The sequence below is a fragment of the Colius striatus genome, chromosome 12 (genome assembly GCF_028858725.1).
Source record: "Colius striatus isolate bColStr4 chromosome 12, bColStr4.1.hap1, whole genome shotgun sequence".
Taxonomy (NCBI): Eukaryota; Metazoa; Chordata; class Aves; order Coliiformes; family Coliidae; genus Colius; species Colius striatus.
The window spans coordinates 13,893,299-13,913,342 of NC_084770.1; the positions used below are offsets into that span (position 1 = coordinate 13,893,299).

The 20,044-nt window shown below is 39.0% G+C and overlaps 1 protein-coding gene across 7 annotated transcripts in view; it reads left to right on the top strand.

The window, feature by feature from the left end:
* DOCK10 (dedicator of cytokinesis 10) overlaps positions 1-20,044 on the top strand; it is a 156,687-nt gene that overhangs the window by 66,035 nt on the left and 70,608 nt on the right. For all 7 annotated transcript variants that reach the window (XM_062005368.1, XM_062005369.1, XM_062005364.1 and 4 more), the window contains exons 3-7: positions 1,296-1,385; positions 10,956-11,038; positions 15,776-15,848; positions 16,162-16,299; positions 16,568-16,702. In XM_062005368.1, the coding sequence (XP_061861352.1) occupies positions 1,296-1,385; positions 10,956-11,038; positions 15,776-15,848; positions 16,162-16,299; positions 16,568-16,702 (519 nt within the window). The remainder of the gene's footprint in view (positions 1-1,295; positions 1,386-10,955; positions 11,039-15,775; positions 15,849-16,161; positions 16,300-16,567; positions 16,703-20,044) is intronic.

The following is a 20,044-nucleotide window of genomic DNA, read 5'->3' on the forward strand; positions in this document are numbered from 1 at the left end:
CTGTAAGGAAAATTGCAATTGCCAATATCCAGGCAATTGCCATGTAGAGTCTGAGTGCTTCAAATTGTACAGAATAAGCATCACTTATTAGTCTGAGTCTGGGGTTTGAGGAACATCCTCCAGGGGAACACTTGATACTACAGGCTGCTTCATGGTATTATCAAGTAGTGGTTCTTCATACTAAACTGGTCACCTGCCATGGGCCTCTCTCCAGACATCATGTTCTTTTCTGTAATGGAAGACAAAATGAACCTGGGAGATCAAATTCATCTTGGGTTCAGGACTTCGTTATCTTGAGTGGTGAAGTTACACCTTTGTAACTAACAGCATAATCTGGTCTGCTGGGGCTTGGTTTTGGGTTTTTTCCTGTCTTATGGCAGAGAAAAGGAGTGGGACAGAGCTGTGGGTTAACTCAAAATACCCCAAAGCTTCTTCTGGTGTGACTTTTGCAAAGTGGTTGCCTTGCCTGACCTCAGCATGGAGGCCCTGGGTCACCCAGAGCACTGCTGGTGGCCTTGGCCTCTTTGGCCTGGTAGGAACTAAGGAAAGCTTGGCACCTTGTCGAGATCTTCTGGAGATCCATTTATTTTTGTGGTTTCCTGCTGTGAGGTCTGACAAGCCAGCTCAGTCATGAACTGCTTTCAACAACAGCAAAAAAAAGGACTTAATTTTTGCAGCTTGTTGAGTCTCAAAGGAGGTTGCAGGAAGCATCATTAGCCTCACGTCAATCTTGCTCTGCTGTCTGCACCCATGAATGGAGAGGCCCCACTGAGAAGCCATTGCTTGGTTCCACTTGCTTTCTGACCAACGAACTGTTCTGTGGTAGTCATTTTACAGCATTATGGGAGGACTCTCTGCCTTCTCTTTTCTCTTCCCAAGAGAGTCAAAGATTTTAGTTCCATTTCCACATTCCTTCCAGAAAAGGCATGAGATACAGAAGGAAATTGGAGGAAGCAAGTTGGATTTGGCATATGTTTCTGAGTGAGGATAAAAGGATACAAGGAAGACTTGATAACTTTTTTTTATCAGAAACCTCAGAGACAAATTTGTTTGGAACAATTTTGTTCCCAGAATCTTTTCGACCACTGCTCTTGCCTGTAATTAGTGTCTTAGCTGCTGGTATTGAATAGCATGTGTGGAGAGGAGCTGGGTTGTAGCTTTTGGTATGAATGTGTATTGGCTGCAAGACAAATTGAAAAAAGCAAGCCATAATAATAAGGTTCTTAACCTCTTTGTGAGACAAAACTGCTGTTCTGTCACACTGACTAATTTGCCTTTCTTTCGTTCCTTGTCAGACAGGCACAATTTCACTGGAAATCAGGACGCTGTATCCCTCTGTGCCTGAAGATGCAGAAGAAAAAGCAGAAAACTTATTTGTCAAAGAGGTAAATATCGTGTGTATCTTAATTTTAAATAACAACAAAGGCTTAGGGGAGGCTTGCTATAATTCTAATGAACAGGGGGAGGGTTAACAGCATATTGGGCCTATTCTGAGATGTGTCTATATAGAAAAAGTGCAAATGCACTGAACCAGCCTCTCATTCTATTGTTTTCCAACTGCCTTCCACATCCCTACTAGTCCACTGATATTGATGTTGGTATTTTTACAGCAGTGCTAATCATTGGTGATCTGAATGCACGTAGAAAATATTGGTATCTTTCAAAAAAAGATAACTGACAGTGGCTTTAGACTGTTAGACTTACTGCAAGATATTTGTCTTATTTGGATAGCTATCTGAGGAGTAGTTGTATTGTGAAGTTTGTTCAGGTGTTTGTATTTATTTAGAGTCTATTTTACCTTCATAGTAAAAAGTCAAGCAATGATTTTCCATGGCAGTTAGAGCCCCATCAGGAGTGAGTAATTGTTCTAGCTTTTAAAAAAATTGTACTGTTGCATACCTGATCTCAGATTGTAAGAAGAGGTTGTTCTTCCTGCTACCTCAGAGAGATTTTAGATTGTCCCTGTTTTTATCACTTTGAAGAACATTGGAGGTGCTGGCTGCACTGCTCAATGGAATTTGGTTTAGATGAACCTTTAGCATCTTTCACTAGAGATGTAAGGTATAGGTGCTCATTTGCATTAACAAAATAGAGTTATTAAACCAAATTTTCAGCTAGCTTCTTTAAGGGATTTAATTCCAATTAAACTGTAATGTGTCGGTTCTCTGACCTTTTTTTTCACAGATTGGGATTTTTCATACCTGGCTTCTTGGTTTCATAGAATCATAGAATGGTAGGGGTTGGAAGGGACCTTTAGAGATCATCTACTCCACCCCCGCTGCAGAAGCAGGTTCACCTAGATCAGGTCACATAGGAACGTGTACAGGCGCGTCTTGAAGACCTCCAAGGAAGGAGACTCCACAACCCCTCTGGGCAGCCTGTGCCAGGGCTCCCTCACCTCACAGTGAAATAGTTTTTTCTTATGTTTAAGTGGAACTTTTTGTGTTCCAGCTTCATCCCATTACCCCTTGTTCTGTTGCTAGCTACTATAGAAAAAAGGGATGTCCCAACCTCCTGACACCCACCCGTTTGAATGACTGTGGGTTAATTCATATGCACTATATCACATGTTAATTTTTGGAGGGAAAGTCAGCTGCAGACAAACACTAAGATTAGAAAAAATAAAATCCAAGAATAGGTGGAAATGTAGCTGTTGAATTGTATGCAACGTGACATTTTATAGGCTGGCCATATATCTCTCCAACAGGTCTAGAAAGAGCAATAACAGCTTACTGCCAGTTTAAATTGCCTGAGCTTTACCATCTTTCTTAATCTGACAGTAGGGTTAAAAGATAACATAGCTTGTGGAATTTTCTACCTTCCCAGAAGCTTTGCTGCCCTTTCAGCACTTAGGGATCTGCTTTTTATTTTAAGGTTCCACAAGCTGCAAGGCCAGCACTGTGCTTATGGCTTAACAGAGAAAGTGGTGGGTCTAAAAATGGAACATAGTACACAGTGTCTGGGAATCATTACAGCTGAGTACTCCAAGGGGATGCTAATGGGAACCTGGTAAAATACATATTGAGCACATCTATTTGCTTTGTCTGTAATACCAGTGAGCCAAGCAGACGGAGAGATGAGCAAAGCAGTGGAAAACAAACAGTACTACAGAATTAAGCCTGTATATTGAATAGTAGCAGGTTACGACACTCTTTTAAAGTAATAATACATATGTTCCACTTTACCACAAAGCCAAAAGTTACATATAAAATAAACTAAGCTTCAGGAAGAGTATGGTTTCTAGTCCAGAATTCACTAAAACTAAGCATGGGGTGCTGTGAAGATCTGCGATTGTCATCCACTTCAGCAAACCGTACTGATCCCGAAGCAGTCTGTTGTGTTCTAGGCTGGTGTTCAGCACTTCTGGGTAGATGTTCAGGAGTGGAGTTTGTGACTTTCACTTCTTTTTTGGAACTGTGAAAAAGCCAACACTGGACTCCATGAAGGCATCTTCTCTTTCTTCAAATATACAGTGATATCATGAATCGTTAAAGCATCCATCTTGTATATACTTGACTATCTGTTAATCAACTGGACTTTATACAACCCAGGATCAAATGCCCAATTCTTGATCAGACTGTTGGGGAAGCTGTACAAAAGTAATGTAGAGCTTCATGTCCCTGAGGCCATTTTGATGTTACTTATAAATGGTAAGGGCTACCTCTGACCATCAGTATATATTACCCTCAGTAGTTTTGCAAGTTATGACACAGAGCAATACAGTTAACTACAAATGAAGGATCTGCTGTCAAAGGTGAAACTTATTGTCTTCATATGATACAGTATGAGCACATGATACTTAAACTATTTCAAGAACTCAGATCCATGGTCTCCTGCCTCATTCTTTTATCATTTGATGATATTTAAATGTTCTTGTCTATAAGGTACTGCTGGGTCATTTAAAAGTGTTGTCACAAGTCTGTGATAATGCTTTAAAACCCTGACTGCCTCTTCTTGTGTGTTTGTTTCCTACTGGTGACAATAGGAAGGCTTTACATCTACCTCTAGCTCTTTGCTAGAATCCTTTAAGGATCAGGTTTTTTCCCCTTGCCCTACAAAAATCCTTACATATGACAGTTTGGGGATTTGATCAGATTCCCTTTGGTCAAGCAACCATAATCAGTACTTAGAGGCATTCCAGGATGACTCAATTGCCTGTGCAATATCAGTTTATAGATGCAAAAGAGCTGACAAGCCAGATGAAGAAAGATGAGGTTGATGTTGCTGAGCAAATCATAGAATGGAAGGGATTGGAAGGGACCTTTAGAGATCATCTAGTTCAACCTCCATGCTAAAGCAGGTCCACCTAGATCAGGTCACACAGGAACGTATCCAGGCAGGTTTTGAAAACCTCCAGAGAAAGAGACTCCACACCCTCCCTGGGCAGCCTGTGCCAGGGCTCCCTCACCTCAACAGTAAAATAGTTTTTCCTTATCTTTTCAGTATGGACAGCATTTGATGGTGCCCACCTGTAGTGGAATGTTTGTGCCTCTAGTTGTATAATTCAGTGATCTTAATACTGCTTTTAGATCCCTCAGTAACCAAAAACTTTCACTATTGCTGTTGGTTAGATATTATGGTAATGGGTTTCTGCTGAAACTGTACAATAAAAATTTAAAGAAATAAAATTAAGGCCACTTGAATAAATAATCATCCATTGACAATTGTTTTCTGTAGCATGCAAAGAGAATAAATATTTTACATTTTATTATTAACTAATAAACTAATTATTAGGTATATTCTAATGGTAATACTTTGTGAATCAATCATTCCTAAACCTGTAGTCATCTCTAGGGTATTTTCCTCGTGGATTTTTCCACCTTAACTTTTCTCAGGCAGAAGGAGCTTGAGTACTCAAGTTAGGTTCCAAGAAAAGCGAAGTTTCCAGAAACTTAAAGCCAGAATTAAATTGTCTTCAGTGTTTATATTTTGTAAGTATTCCTGGCTTCCTTGAATATTGTACTGTGCCATCCTGTTTCCTTTAATTTTCTCACTCCTCACAGAGTCTGCTCTATATACCTGTCTGCATTGTCCTTGTGGTCCATAATTTTTGCAAATAGAAATGTTCACTCCACAAGAAACAAATAAATTTTCCTTTTAGACAGTAAGAACATTCCCAATATCACCTTTCCCAACTATTTATGAATATGCAGATCAAATGGCAACCCTGGGGATTTTTCCCACATTCAGAAATATAAGGGGACAGTGGAATTCAAAGTTATGTTTAGATTGGAGAACTTAAACCCTCTAATTGCAACATACTTAATCCCATATGTATTCGTATCAAGTCAGCATCTTCAGAAAGCATGCATGCAGATACACACCCACAGTGTTATGTGCCTGCAACTATATGAGTGGAAGTTTAGGTGTATATGGGGGAAAAAAAAAACACAGAAAAAATCCTCAGAAAGTAAATAAATCTTATCTGTCAATATTTTCTTAAATGAGTTTAAGCTAGATGGTCATCCAGAAATGATAGGTGCTACTTGGGTGTGTTTTGGAGAAACATGTTTGAAGAGGGACTGGCCTATGGCTGAGGAGGGGTGTGGTGGGAGCTGTGTAGAGGCAGAAAGAGGACAAAGCAACTTGTTGCACATGTACTGTGACTGTGAAAGGTATGCTTGGGTGATGGAGTTCATTGTGTCTGCTATAGTACAGTATTCCTGTGGATGCCTTTTAACTTTCCTGTGTAGATTTTCTAGATACAAAAGTTGGAGTTGTCACTTGTATTGAGATTTTGGACCCCTTGCTGTTCATCTGGGGGGCTTTTTATTTGAGATCTGGATGGACCTGCTTGAGCAGGAGGGTTGGATGAGGCGATCTTTAGAGATCCCTTCCAACCCCTACCATTTTGTGATTCTGTGATTTTTGCAGGTTGTGTCTACAGGATCTGTAAGTAATTATTAAACATGATTTTTATTAATCACAATGGTAAAAGAGCCACAGCCTTCTGTATAACTACTGAAAAATGGTTGTGTGTTCACACAGCTGCTTTCTGAAGCTTTTTTATTTACAGCTTAATCTGCATTGCTCTTATGTATTTCAAAGCCAGACTAAAACGGGAATTCCTGTTTGATAAATGTCACAAAGAAAGATTTATTATTGCTCATCACAGTGTAAATTTCTCCAACTTCAAAATCTAAGTGCTTTCAGTGCTTTAAAGAGTTGGAAAGTCAGGACAGTGACAAATGTTGTTGAAAGACAGTACAAGAGGTAAACAATTTTGTTAAATGTTTAATAATTTAAGCTAATAGTGTGCTTCGGTGTTTTGTTTTGTGACACTGCTACATCACTGCATTTTACTAGACTGTGAGCTGTGTTAATTTGGGAACAGCATTGAAGTCCCAGAATGACGGTCCAGGTTACTAGCAGCTGTTTGTGATGCTGCCGTGCTTGTTGCAGACATAAGGGAGCAGTGGTAGGCCTGGGGTGGAGGGCTCAATTTCAAGCCAGGACAATTGCACTGCTTTCTGCCTTCCCCAGTCCCTGCTTTTGGTTGTTGTAGGAGAGGTCACAGGATGGAAAAGGGGTCGAGAAGCACTTAGGAGGAGTGCCATGCATGTCTCTAGGCACGGAACAGAGCACTGAGCCATCTCTGCAGCTTCACCTTTTGCACTATGGCCACATCCAGCTCTGAAGGGCTTTGTTTTCTGTTTCCAATCTCTTCCATGCACTTGCCCTTCCCTATTCAACATCTCCTGTTTTCCAGCTGAGAATTACACACTCTTCAAGGGTGAGGCAGGATTGCTCTGTGCATGCAGTTTCTCTACAAGAAGCACAGTTGTTACAATACTGACTTTTATCATATGTACATCTGTATGCATGAAGACCATACACCAAGTACTATCTTAAAGAGAATATGAGCAGGGCAATTGCTTTTAAGTGTTTTAAGGTGTTTCCTTCATTTGTGTTCTCTCACTTCCCATTTTCTTTTTCTTTTTTTCTTAATCAAAAAGGTTCATTTGAATTACAGGGTAAATCTTTAAGTGCCTCCTTCACTGTGGTAGCCAGCATGCTGTCATCACCAGAGCCAGTGCTAAGAAGTTACAGATGGAAAAAAACTTGCAGGATTGTCTGTCTCTCTAAGGAAAAATTAGGCCAGCTGGGCAACAAGAGAAAAAAAAATGACCTGAATTTGATAGGGCCCTTGGGAATGGGCTGTGCAGCCTGCCTGGTCAACAGTGCAGTAGGAAAGTTCATACAAATCTGTGCCAATCCTCCCACAGCCCAAAGCTTCCATTTCTCTGCCTATATTTTTCCTCCCCCACAATCCACTTGAGCTCAACAGCCCCTGCACTGGTGCCTCTGCTCTTTGCCAGGAACAGTAGAATCCAGCTCTGGTTTCTTCAATAAATGTCAGCCTCTAGAAAGGTTTTTTCTTGCTGCTCAAATCGTGTTCACAGGTATTTTTCCTAATTGCTAAAATTCAATTTCTAATTAAAAAAAAAGAAACAAAAATATTAGAAGTCAATACAGTCAGCAGAAGCAGCTGATTTTCAGTTGGGATACTCTGAAGAGGAAATGCTGTGATTTTGTAATTATTTAAACTAGACCTAGTTTACAATGGATAGCTGCAACAACCTAGTTCAAGAATAGTGCTAGCTGTTGCACTGAATTAGCTTGCCTTTTGTGAATTTACTGAATGATACTTGAATGTGCTGCTTGTCCCCTTTGATTTTTTTTTCTTTTGATTAGCTTTTTCTTGGAGAACAATAAACCTTTATAGTTATAAGCTAAAATACTGTGACTTGCTCTATATATTATTCACAACTGGCTTTTTTGAACACATCATCCTATAATGTTAGCAATAAAGCTTGCATTGACAATTCTCTGTGGTTTTCATCACATCTGTTTAGTAGAATACTTAGTAATGAAAGTACCACAGGGAAGAAGTTGTGCTTTTGTAGAAGATTCAGTTGGTTTATGTTTGCCAAGTAGAAAGTGAATGAAGGGTGAATTGGGGGGTCTGTGCTTGTTCTCCCAACATTCAATGAATGAGCTTTTCATTGAGTAATATAGAACAGAGTATATGTGCTCTTACAAGAGTATTTTTGTAGTCCAGGTGACTATCAGATAATTTTAACTGAAACTTAGATCACACAAATGCAGGAGTGACTAAGTAATTTTATGAAGTTTCACCAAAAAAAAAAAGGTTATTTCATAGAATCACAGAATGGTGGGATTGGAAAGGACCTTTAGAGATCATCTAGCCCAAGCCCCCTGCAAAAGCAGGTCCATCTAGATCAGGTCACACAGGAACATGTCCAGATGGGTCTTGGAGACCTCCAAGGATGGAGACTCCACACCCTCCCCGGGCAGCCTGTGCCAGGGCTACCTCACCTCAATAGTAAAATAGTTTTTTCTTATGTTTAAATGGAACTTTTTGTGTTCCAGCTTCATTCCATCACCCCTTGTCCAGTTGCCAGATAAAATAGAAAAAAAAAATTATGTCCCGACCTCCTGACACCCACCATTTAGATATTTGTAAATATTAATAAAATCCCCCCTCAGTCTCCTCCAGACTAAACAGCCCCAGTTCCCACAGTCTTTCCTCATAAGGAAGATGCTCCAGTCCCCTGATCATCTTGATGACACTGCATTGGACCCTCTCCAGAAGTTCCCTGTCCCTCTTGAGCTGGGGAGCCCAGAACTGGACACAGTACTCCAGATGAAGCTTCACCAGGACAGAGGAGAGGGGAAGCAGAACCTTGCTTGACCTGCTGGCCACACTCTTCTTGATGCATCCCAGGATGCCATTGGCCTTCTTGGACATTGCTGGCTCATGTTTAGTTTATTATCAATCAGGACTCCCAGGTCTTTCTCTGCAGAGCCGCTCTCCAGCAGGTAAATCCCCAGCTTGTACTGGTGCATGAGGTTTTTTCTCCACAGATGCAGGACTCTGCAGTTGCCCTTGGTGAACCTCATGAAGTTCCTCTCTTCCCAACTCTCAAGCTGGTTGAAATCCCGCTGAATGGCAGCACAGCCTTCTGGGGAATCAGCCAGTCCTCCCAGTTTGGTGGTGGTTGTTTGGGTTTTTTTCTCTATGCTAAGTGCAAACAATGTTGGAGTAGTGTAGGAACATGGCTGTCAGGGTTGACTTTTGTACATGTGGTTATTTTATATTGTCTAGCAGTCACAGTTTATTCTGCATTCTGTAAGTTGAGGGTTTATGTCAGACCAGAAAGTGAATGCTAGATCCATATGGAATGTGTTTCCTTCAAACTGCCTTTGATTGTGCTCAACCACTCAGTTGACTGTCAGGGTAGGGGAGAGACGCCTATAAATGTGCATCCATTTCCTTGCCACTTGTCCCATACAAATAAAGCAGACACAGAAGACTTATGACCACACCAAAGATGACTTCCTAAATTAATTTGTAGCTACATACTCTGCATATTTTACACAAGATTTAAAAAGGAGATTTGTTAAGACAGTGATGACTAATTTAGAAAGCACTTCCTTTAAGTTTTCAGCCCATCTCAGTTTTGGCTTCATCAGTCTGATAATCCCCTCTCTTTCTCTCTGAGGCAGAGACTACTGTGCAAGCTACTACTGACTTCCATGAGAGCTTCAGAATAGGCTGGCAGGGAAGAGAGAGGATACTCCTGGTCAGAGGAGTACTAACTTACCCCATTCCCTCTGTTTTCTTCCACTTTCTCTGCTTAGGTTTTAGGTTTTAAGTTTTAAATATCCTTGATCTATCCTTTATTCTGCTCTCTTTGTCTCCTGGAGTATCATCCTTCCTGTACCTTTCTGTGAGACTCTTTCCTCTTCCCACTTGAGATTCCTTTCAATTTTGCTACATCTTTCTTTGCCGTAGGTTTCCACTATTTTCCTTCCTGAAGTGCCTTCTTTTTCTTATGGTATTGGACACCAACTTCTACTGTTAGGTTTTTAGGCTTGATCCCTCTCTTTCTTTCTGTCCATCTTACATGAGCTAGAGCAAATGTTCAAATGGAGTGTGAGGAGAGAAGAATACTGGGGTAAGTTCTTCAGCATACTGTACAGATATCAGCTGCCTTTTACACTCTGTAGCAAAAATCACTGGAAATTCTGGCAGTGTGTCACTTACCTTGTAGCAGATGTGTACCTTATCAATAACTGTACATATTTCATGCACTTCATGCATCTCGTTGCCTTTAAAAATGTCATGTTGTGTTTAATTGTATTAACTTTGAAAGAAGTTGTACATCAAGTAAACCACACAGTTATTGCTCTATTTGACAGCATAGCAAAGCCCTTCCATATAGTCTTTGTCCATGTCTGGTTCCCTTGTTTAAAGGAGATTAATATATTAAGAACAATTTCAAAATATTAGAGTAAAACCAATAAGAAGGTTTTTTTAGAAAATAAAAACTTCAAGGAGAGGATGAGATGACTGCACAAATTCAGTGTGGAAGGGAAAATCAGACTCTGTTGGGAAATGATGAGCCTATTAATAGACTCCTGAATGTTGGTAAGAGGTTAAAGATCAGTCCTTACAGGAAGAACAAGTAGAGGGCTTGTGCTGCAACCAGGGTGAATAAAAGGAATAGGGAAAATGTATTTTACAATGGAAGGCTTAGTTAGCAAAACAGAGTGCAGATAAAAAGTATATAATTAATGTCCATGGAGAAAGTCAGACTTAAACTAGGTAGTGTCTCGTGAGGCAGTAGCAATATAATTTAATAATGCTCCCTACAGAGTAGATGAGAAACAGTAAAGCGTGTTAAATTGCTGTCATTCCCCTCCTCCATCTTGTATGATTCAGTGCATTTGATTTAAAAGGGAAATTGTTCTTCAAAATGTGGAAACATATGACTCTGACTTTAAGAACTGTGCACCTAGCTATAAAGGAGAAGAAAATGTTTTCTAGTACAAAGGACTCCCTCAGATGTTTCTTAGTTCTCTAGCCTATTTGAGTCTAAACAGTTGTAGCAATTCTATTGTTGATGTTTGTGTTTTTTTCCCTTTAGGCTTGTAAATACTACAGTTCCCAGTGGCATGTTGTGAACTACAAATATGAGCAGTATTCAGAAGACTTTCGACACTTACCACAGTAAGATCTAGCATAAGTTCTTCTTTTCTGTATTTTCTTCCTATTAGCTTTGTGTCATTTTGCTGAGCTTTGTCCATATTTGCACTTTGTCTTATGTGCTCTGCTTGGTTCACTGTATTTATAGTGCTTTGCATTTTTAAAAGGGGGAAGAAAAGATCCTTTAGCAAAAGTTCAAGACTCTGCAGAATTCACTAGCATCAACAAACTCTATTAGTGCTGATTCAAACCCTTAGCAGTGTATTTGCATATTCAAAGCACAGTTGATACAGGAAAGCTGGTTTTCCCTTTTCTTTAATAATACATAAAAGTCACTCACCTTTAACTGGGATTAATTCTCCTTGTAGTTACCCTGTGTAACAGAGGAGTAGGATTTCACTTAGTGCTTTATAGCTGCACTGTACAGAAGAACAGAGTGCAATGTGTGCAGCACTGGGGATACAAGGATGCAGGAGTGTGCAGGTCTCTGGGTAAGTGGGCATCCCTTCTCTGCTTCGAGGCAGTGTGTTAATATCTATGCTGGGAGGAGAAGGAACAAGTTCCTTGAGTGGAAAGAAATTAAGAATTTGGTACTCATTCCTTCATGTGAGGGTTTCTACTCATACTCCTTTTTTCTGGCAGATTTATATCATGTGCCCTGAGGACTGACTTGGGGAGTAGTTAATGAAACCAAACCAAACGAACTGTGTTACAGCCTCCTTTCCTGGAATATGAGGCATGAAATGGTGCTGGATGTAAAAGGTTGTTACATGCACATAACACAGGAATGGGTGTTCCAGGCTTGGGCTGAATGGAAACTACTACTAACTGAGTATATTGTTGCAGGAACTGGTAAACTGATTCTTATGGTCCCTTTAAATGCTGTGTTCAGAGAGTTTTGCGCTTGTATGTTGGTACTTCTATGAACACCGAATGTAGTAGTACAAAAAGCCATTTAGAGCAGTTCTACTAATCAGAGATGATAAAACATACTTTTTCTTAAGTACCCAACGTACTGATTGTTTTAGAAGATTAATACATTTAGTGCTCAAGAAAAATGTTTGCAGCACAGCAATTTTCCATTTAACCTTAAGCATCTTCATTCTTATGAATTATGCATTAGACAGACATAGTTACTGCACAAAAATACATTTTAGCTGATTACATACATCCTCTTCTGTGAAGATTATTTTAGTATGGTGCTTAATATGATTTACTTTCAGGAGTTCATGCTCCAGGGACATTATGATGTCTCACATCTTACTTTTTTTCCCCTTTGCATAGAGAATTAAAGCAAAACAGGTCTTCTTTTACCTTGTATCACAACGTAGCAGTCAAGCATGGTTTGGATGAGGCACTGGCTGGTGTTTCAGAAGGAAAGTTATAGCAGGAGTGTCTGCTGAAAGTTGGTGTGGCTTTTGAGCTGAACACACCTTAAACGGACTTGTTTTGGCATCTACCTTATTTCATACTATTTGCAGCCTCTTCAGCATCAATGGACTTCAATTTACACATGCATGTTACAAAGTTCAATGTGTAGGCTAACTCTCCTCCTTAAAAATAAAGTGGCCTGATATGTCCTTGCTGTAGTATTGTGTCTCACTCTTCATAGATCTGGATGCTCTGTTTCCACAGTTATTTGTTTAATTTATGCCAAACTACTGTCACACTACTAGAAATCTGAGCATGTTGTTGTATCAATTCCTTCATAGGAAATCATTTTATCAGGGAAGACTGGTGAGTGTTAAGCTTTTACCTTTGCATCATGAGGAAGGAATATCATTTAAAATACCAGATCTAGCTGTGACTGAAGTACTTCCATTCACTGCAGGTGTGCTGAACCTTCCCATGGGCTTTCCCATTTAGAACCACATCAAGTGGGACTCAGCAGCCTTCAGCAGGGCTGAAGGACTTGATACTTATTTGTACGTGAGGCCATGCTGTGCTGTTTCACACAGTCAAACGACATGTCAAGTAACAGCTGCGTGGTGTAGCAGATCTTTATCAGATGTTGAAGTTATTCTTTCTGAACACTGACCCTTTCTAACTGGGAAGCAGCTGCAATGTGGTGGCAACCATCTGGGGCAGGCAGTGGGGACTCAACATGTCTGTGGTGCAGTTCCATTGAAGTAGTGCTATGACACCAGGGAAGAGCTTAGTGACATGTGCTCAATAACATGACCAAAGCGTTTAGCAATTGCTTTAGTTTTTCTCTGAGAGTGTTCCTCCTTTGAGATTTTTCTCAGGTCTTTCTACTCCTGAAATTCCTCTCTGTGAGCTCTCACTACCTCTTTTTACACCATTTTTTATGCTTTCTACTGGTGTGTTCTTGCTTCTTGAGCAAGTGGAAAGGGAGAGGAAGAAGAGGGGTTGCTTAGCGTGTGCTGTGGTGACAATGTGTCTGGGAGCAGAAATAGTCATTAGCAAAGCTTTTTTTGTTTGCAGAAAATCTGGAACATTTGATAGCTATTTCAGGTCTGGTCCCTTCAGATGCTGCATCTTATTATGGGTCTGGAGAGGCAGTAGGCAGAGAAGAAGAGGGTATATCAAACAGGAGCATGTCCTTACCACACTCTATCTGCCTGTCTGAGAATGATAAGGAGCATACCCAAAAGGGTTCCCATCCAAGGAAGGAAAAAACTTCTGTGGAGAATGACACAGAGATCTGAGTGGATGAGTGTTTCACCAGTGATCAGTGAGATCTGACACCTGAAGCAATAGTTGTTTGTCCTTTTCTACCTCATTTATAGCTCTATTGAGAGAACAGGATTTTCTCCTTTCTAAGAAACTGACCTTGTACCCAGACTTGTGGAAGGGCTGTGTGGCTCTCTGTGACAGTGATGTGGCAGAGTGAGGCAGAGGTGTTGTGTTGCGTGTAGGGAGTCAGCACTCTGCTAATCCAGCAGATTCCTGGTGACTTCTTCACCTCCTAGGTAGCATCAAGAGCATTAGTGTTGAGGTTTTCGAGGTTTTTTTTTCCAGTGGCTGGTTTACTTGTCCTGTTACTGGTACAGATCCTCAAGCAAATGTCTGCACTGCTTTTATCTCTCCATGCAGGACCAGAGAGCATCATTCAGCCTGCCTACACATCACCCCATGACCACTGTGATGCACTTTTAGATCTGAATAGTTAATAAACCAGTAGGGCTTTTGTCTAAAAACATGAAGGCCCGAATGGTACTTTTTGTAAAAGGTGGGATTTGGCTTGAGATTTTTGGTTTGATTTTCTTTTGAGTGGGAGGGAGTGTTTGTATAAGAATTCTTAATGGCTGCCCTTGGTTGTAATAGAAAATCTGCGATGGATTTCCATCACAAATATTCTGAATATTTATACTTTTACAGATGTGAAAGATGTCCATGGATTGCAAATGTTCCTTTTATTCAAAATATTGATGAGCCATTTACATTAAATAAACACTAAAACTGGAACAAACTAAAAGAGAGGATAAACCACTCCTATGTTCTGTGTGCACTTGTTTCTTCTGGCTCTACTGAAGTCCTGACTCGGGTTGCAGTGAGGTATTCACATTAGGAGAACACTGACTTTGAAATGGGGGAAGTGGAGAGAGATATTTAGGAACTGGTCATTACTCTAGTCTTCCTAATCTGTAACTTGTCTGTGAATTGATAGAGAAAGAAAAGGGTCAAAGTTACTACTTTTTTTTTTTCCTTTCTTTTTTCTGTTAAGTTAGTGACATTTAACATTATGTGCTGGTGTGGGCTGAAGTTCATGAAGTGGAGAGTGGAAACTAGCTTAGGAGTGTATGTGGTTTTTCAGCTTCTGTTTAGATTTTCTTCCGTACATGGTGGTAGTGTTGCTCTGTTCTCATTCTCAGGCTGGATAGACAAAAGTAGGTTGTGGAAAAGCCAGTCTTCCTGATCATTAATGGCTTTTAGCACAACAACTTACGTAGGTTTTTGTTTGATAATTGAAGATTTCCAAGGGGAAAATTGAACTGTTAAGATATTTGAAGACAGTGTTGGTATTTCTCAGGGTACAGAAAAATTTATTTCTTCTCAATTTAAAAATATCTTTCAATATTTATCATGTGTATTTGGCTGGTTTAATTCTGCAACATGAGGGATTGGACTAGATGATCTCTAAAGGTCACTTCCAACCCTACCATTCTTTGATTCTATGCCAAGTACTCTGGGCCTAAGTACAGTAACTTATATGCTTTAAATTAAGCAAGACCTAAGTGCTTTGTGGTTTCATATTCAGTTTTGTTTTTTAAGTCCACAATATGAAGATCTTAAATGGCACTACATCAAAAGGACACCTGTGTGTTTTAAAAAAATTACTTTAAGGCTGCACTCATCATCTTGAAGAATAAAAAATATCTTGAAATATTGAAGAACTGTAGAAGCTTTAAGCTGAATGTTCTGATGTTCTTCTTGGTTAGAAAAAGCTGTTAAATCGTTCATTCTTGTTCATTTAACAGCCTTAAATGGAAATTGTTTGGGTTTTGTTGCTTGTGGTGAAAGAGCAGTGAAGAGAATAAGAAGTAGTACTTCATCATATGTATAGAACTGTAGCAATGTAAAGGTGTTGGGGAAAAAAAAGATATATGAGGGTTAAGAAAAGCTGTATTTTGAAACTAAGGATTTTTAAAAGAGGTAATAGGATCACAGTAATAGGTGTACTGAAGATGCTCTGAGCGCTCAGGGTGGCTGGGCTGCCTCCCTGAAACAGCAGATATAAGAGTTATCTTTTTAAAATATTTTTTTTAAAAATTAAAGACATTTTTCCTCTCCTCTCAGAAATGAATGTAGACCAGAGAAACTGCGATCACATTCCTTTGAAATCGATCATGAAGATGTGGACAAGGATGAAGTATGTATATTGGGTTTTGGTGTTATTTTTTTTCCCCTGGGAAAGTTATTTATTGCTTCAATATCAAATAAAAAATGATAATGGAAGCTCATTATCTCCTATAAAATATTTCATATTTTAAATAACTCTGAAGTTAGTAGAACAGCTTTGTCTCTTATGTCATCATGTGCACAGCAGGCATATTAATATTATCTTATTATAAAAGGAATGAAGGGATGGTTGTTATCAAGCACATATTCATGAACCACAGTTTTCTTTTGCCTTATTACTCAAAAAGCAAGTCCATGCAATATTAATCATGTCTTTCATACAGGATACAACTTCTCACTCATCTTCAAAAGGTGGTGGAGGAGGAGGAGGAGGTGGAGGATTAGCAGCAGGAGTTTACAAGTCTGGATGGCTTTATAAAGGGAATTTCAACAGCACTGTAAACAATAGCATTACTGTTCGGGTAAGGGGATAGCAATATTCTTTCTTTTCATTTGGATTTATATCCCCCACAGAGGCACACTGGTTTGCCATTGTTATTTAGCTTTTTATATCTCAGATTTGATTACCTTGCTTTAAATGAGAGTGAAGTAATACTGCAGTTGTCTCCAAAATAGTGTGATTGGAGAAGTCAGGAATTGCCTGTTGTTTAAACCCTCTGAATAAAGTATCAGTGAAACTAATTTGCAGTACAAAATTTGTCATTCTTTTTTTTCCCCCCCTAACTTCAGTCATTCAAAAAGCGCTACTTCCAGCTGACACAGCTGTCAGATAACTCCTATATTATGAATTTTTATAAAGATGAAAAAATATCAAAGGAGCCAAAGGGATGTATTTTCTTGGATTCTTGTACAGGAGTCATACAGGTAAGATTCAGTTTATTTCATTGTATTGTTTGTGTGATAAATTTAAAAAGACAAGTAGAGGAAGATATGTATGATGTTCTAGTGGTCTCACTAGCAGTTCTGTGAAATGAAAACACCATTAGTTTTTCTCTTTAAATCGGTGCAGGTTACAAAAACCAAAGTTGACTTATGGTAACAGATCATGCATATGCTCTTTGCCCAAGGCACCTATGAGAAGAAATATCATAAGATGTTTCTTTTCACTGGAATTATCTTCTTAGCTTTCATATTTTACCTTTTGCTTACTAAGAGCATGCTTGCTTGTCGTGGGTTAAAGAGGCTCAGATTACAAAGCATCAGCTGGTGTGCAAGTAGTAAATTAATCCTGTATCCTGAGCCTCCTTGTGAAGCTCATCACTTTTGGAGGTGATAGAGAGTCTTAATAGCAGCAGGTAGAATAGATCCTTATTGTTTATTGTGTCTTGGAAAAATAAGTAGACAGAAATGCCTGACAGCACTTTTATTTTTTTTGTTACCCCTCTGAGTCCTTAGGTTTTTTCACCCTCCCTTTCCTCTAACTCTATTACTTTTACAGCTCTATTATAACTATTTCCTTCTTTTTTTTCCTGTCTAAACAAAACGTGATCTTGAATAGTATGTTACTGATCTACACCCATTTGTCACTAAATAAGGAAATTCTTCTTTTTGGCAATATTTTATTCTTTATTACCCAACCAGTAAAGGCTGGTAACAGTGCTACTGCAGACTGATTGGAGGGTTACTTTGAAGGAAACATTTCAGGTAATGCAAGGGAAGGTGCCTAATAAAGACAAGGGTTTGTTCACCGGGAAGTCTTTCTTTTGCTCATAAACAGGCCCTTTGGAGCAAGAAAAAGAATCAGTGAGTAATTCATCGTAGGAAGTTTTTTCCTGTCAGACAATGCAGAACCTCATTCCTGCCCTCAGGAAAGCACCCAGATCTATAAGGAATTGGATTCCCATGTGTAGTTCAAAAAGATGTTTCTTTTTTTCAAACAAGTGTAGCTGAGGATGGAGATAAATAAGTAGAAGGACACTGATGTTTGTCTGTGTCACTCCGTTAGCTTGAAAGGCTCTAAGAGGTAGTTTGGAAGTGCAACAAAAGCCATAGAGGAGATTCGTGTGTAGAAATCCTGTTCAGAAATTACTGCTTGCTCCTGCTTGCTGGCAGCATGTGCTTACTTTTAATACAGGTCTCAGCCAGAGCTCTAGCCAAGCCCTGAATATCCCTGTAGTGTGGCTGTAGGTACAGGTTTAATGCTTTCCCTGAGGGTGCCTATTCTGCTGGTTTGTCTCTGCTGATACTCCATGATAGCACAAATGTCTTGACTGCAAGATTTCTATCCTTTTTGACAAACCTCTGACAAAAAAAATCTCAAGAAACCTTTGCAATCCTCCTCCTGAACTCTGAAATCTACAGTGTTCCTGCAGATTGTCCCAAACTTTGAACTGTAAGTTCTTCTCTCACCTATCCCAGACACTAGATTTTAGCAAGAAGTGAGAGTGTTAGCCTTCAGTTGCCATAAACAGGGAGACCATAGAATGTGGAGAAATATGGAAGATTTAGAGGAAAATTGTTATTTGAAAGTGTTAATACCATTACAGAACATTTAACTCTCTTAATGACAGAGTTCCTGTTTGATAGAGGTTGAATATCTGAATTGTAGTAAAGATCCTGGAGAAATCACCTCCAGATGAAATACTAAATATTTCCAAAACAGTTCTGTTCTTTTGGAAGACTGACTCTGTGGGCATTAGACTTTGCCTGATTTTTCATTTATAGTTCATCTATAGTTTCTTTTTGAATCTTGTATTATTTCCTTCTGGAAGAAATTTTAAACTTGAAATTAAGTGTTAAAGATTACAAGTCAACCTCAAGGTCCACATACCATATGGAAGGACTTAAAGAGAAGCAAACTGTAAAATGGTGCTTTTTCTTTTTTTTTTCTTTCTTTTTTTCCTATTAATTGTTCAGGAGGAAAATAGTTGGCTTATATTTGAAACAAAGACTTTGCTGTAGATCGCATCTGCTTGCCAGAAGTCTGAAGTGCAGATGGAAAAGTGGATATTGACGTTTTCCTGCCCTAATGTTCTTAAGATTCAGCATGTGAGATGTATTGCTCTGTAGGATAATGTCTAAGAGTGTTACAGTACCTGATTTAAAGATCTTGACCAAGCTTGTAAGGAGTACTTAATATGGAGAAGAAATGCATTCCTTCTAATACTCTTTGTACTTTCTGAAGTTAAATTGGAATTGCATTTTACTTTATAGATTGTACATAAATTGGTTACATAATCCACTTATGCAAATAATCTATCTTTAAAATTTTGAATGGCCACTGTCTAAGATTGTTGGTGTAGTTTAGTTTGACTTCTAGCTCTTGGTCAAGCCCTCATGTTATATCAGTTAAAAACAGATTTCAGTGACATTTTAGTCTTCATTTTACATGAAATTGAAAGTATGCAGTGATTGGAGGATTAGAATGATTTCAAGATCAAGAAAAATATTGGATACAGAAGAACCAATTGCTACAGAACCCAATTCTACTCTTACCTTATGTTGGGTGAACTAAAATTTGTATCTCTGAAAGAATTTTTACCTCAATTAAAGTCTTTGAGTGGAAAACTATTTCCTACCAAGAGAATTTCCAGTAGCAGAACTGAAAAATAACACACATGTGCACATACACACACACACACAATCCCAAGTCAGTTTGAAAAGCCAACATTTTACTGACTATTGACCCAAGTAGCTCCAGAAGTAGTTGTTCAGTCTTAACTGATTCCTGAACTAGGTCATGACATGTAATACTAGGACTGGAGCAAGTGATTAACAACAGATTGGATAGGAATCTTCTAAATCATCTCTGCTACTGGAACAAAAAAAACCAAAACACAGTCAATGGAACTTTCTTCTCAATGTTTTGGGTTCTCAGTCTCTCCTTTGCTAATCAGTGTCAAATTTTGCCTCTCTTCCTCTTAAATAAAAATATCACTATTATCTCACCATCTTGCTTGGAAGCTATTATTAGTAGTTTGTTGACATGGGACCATACTGAGAAATAGCTGTAGTATGTAGAACAACAGATTACTGTTGTGGTATTTGAGACTGTTAATGAAGAAAAATAAGTTTGAGTGAAACAGACAGTTAAGAGGTGGATGAACTGGGTTTTGTTTGCCAGCATTGCTCCAAGGTTAGCTGTGTCAACAAAGTGATGGCAATCTTCTGGACTATTGAAAACAAAATAGTACCACCAATGACCATAGTTAACAGTTGTAAAAGTTGGAAGAAAAATCGGGGGTAGGACAGGCCAGTGATCTTTCA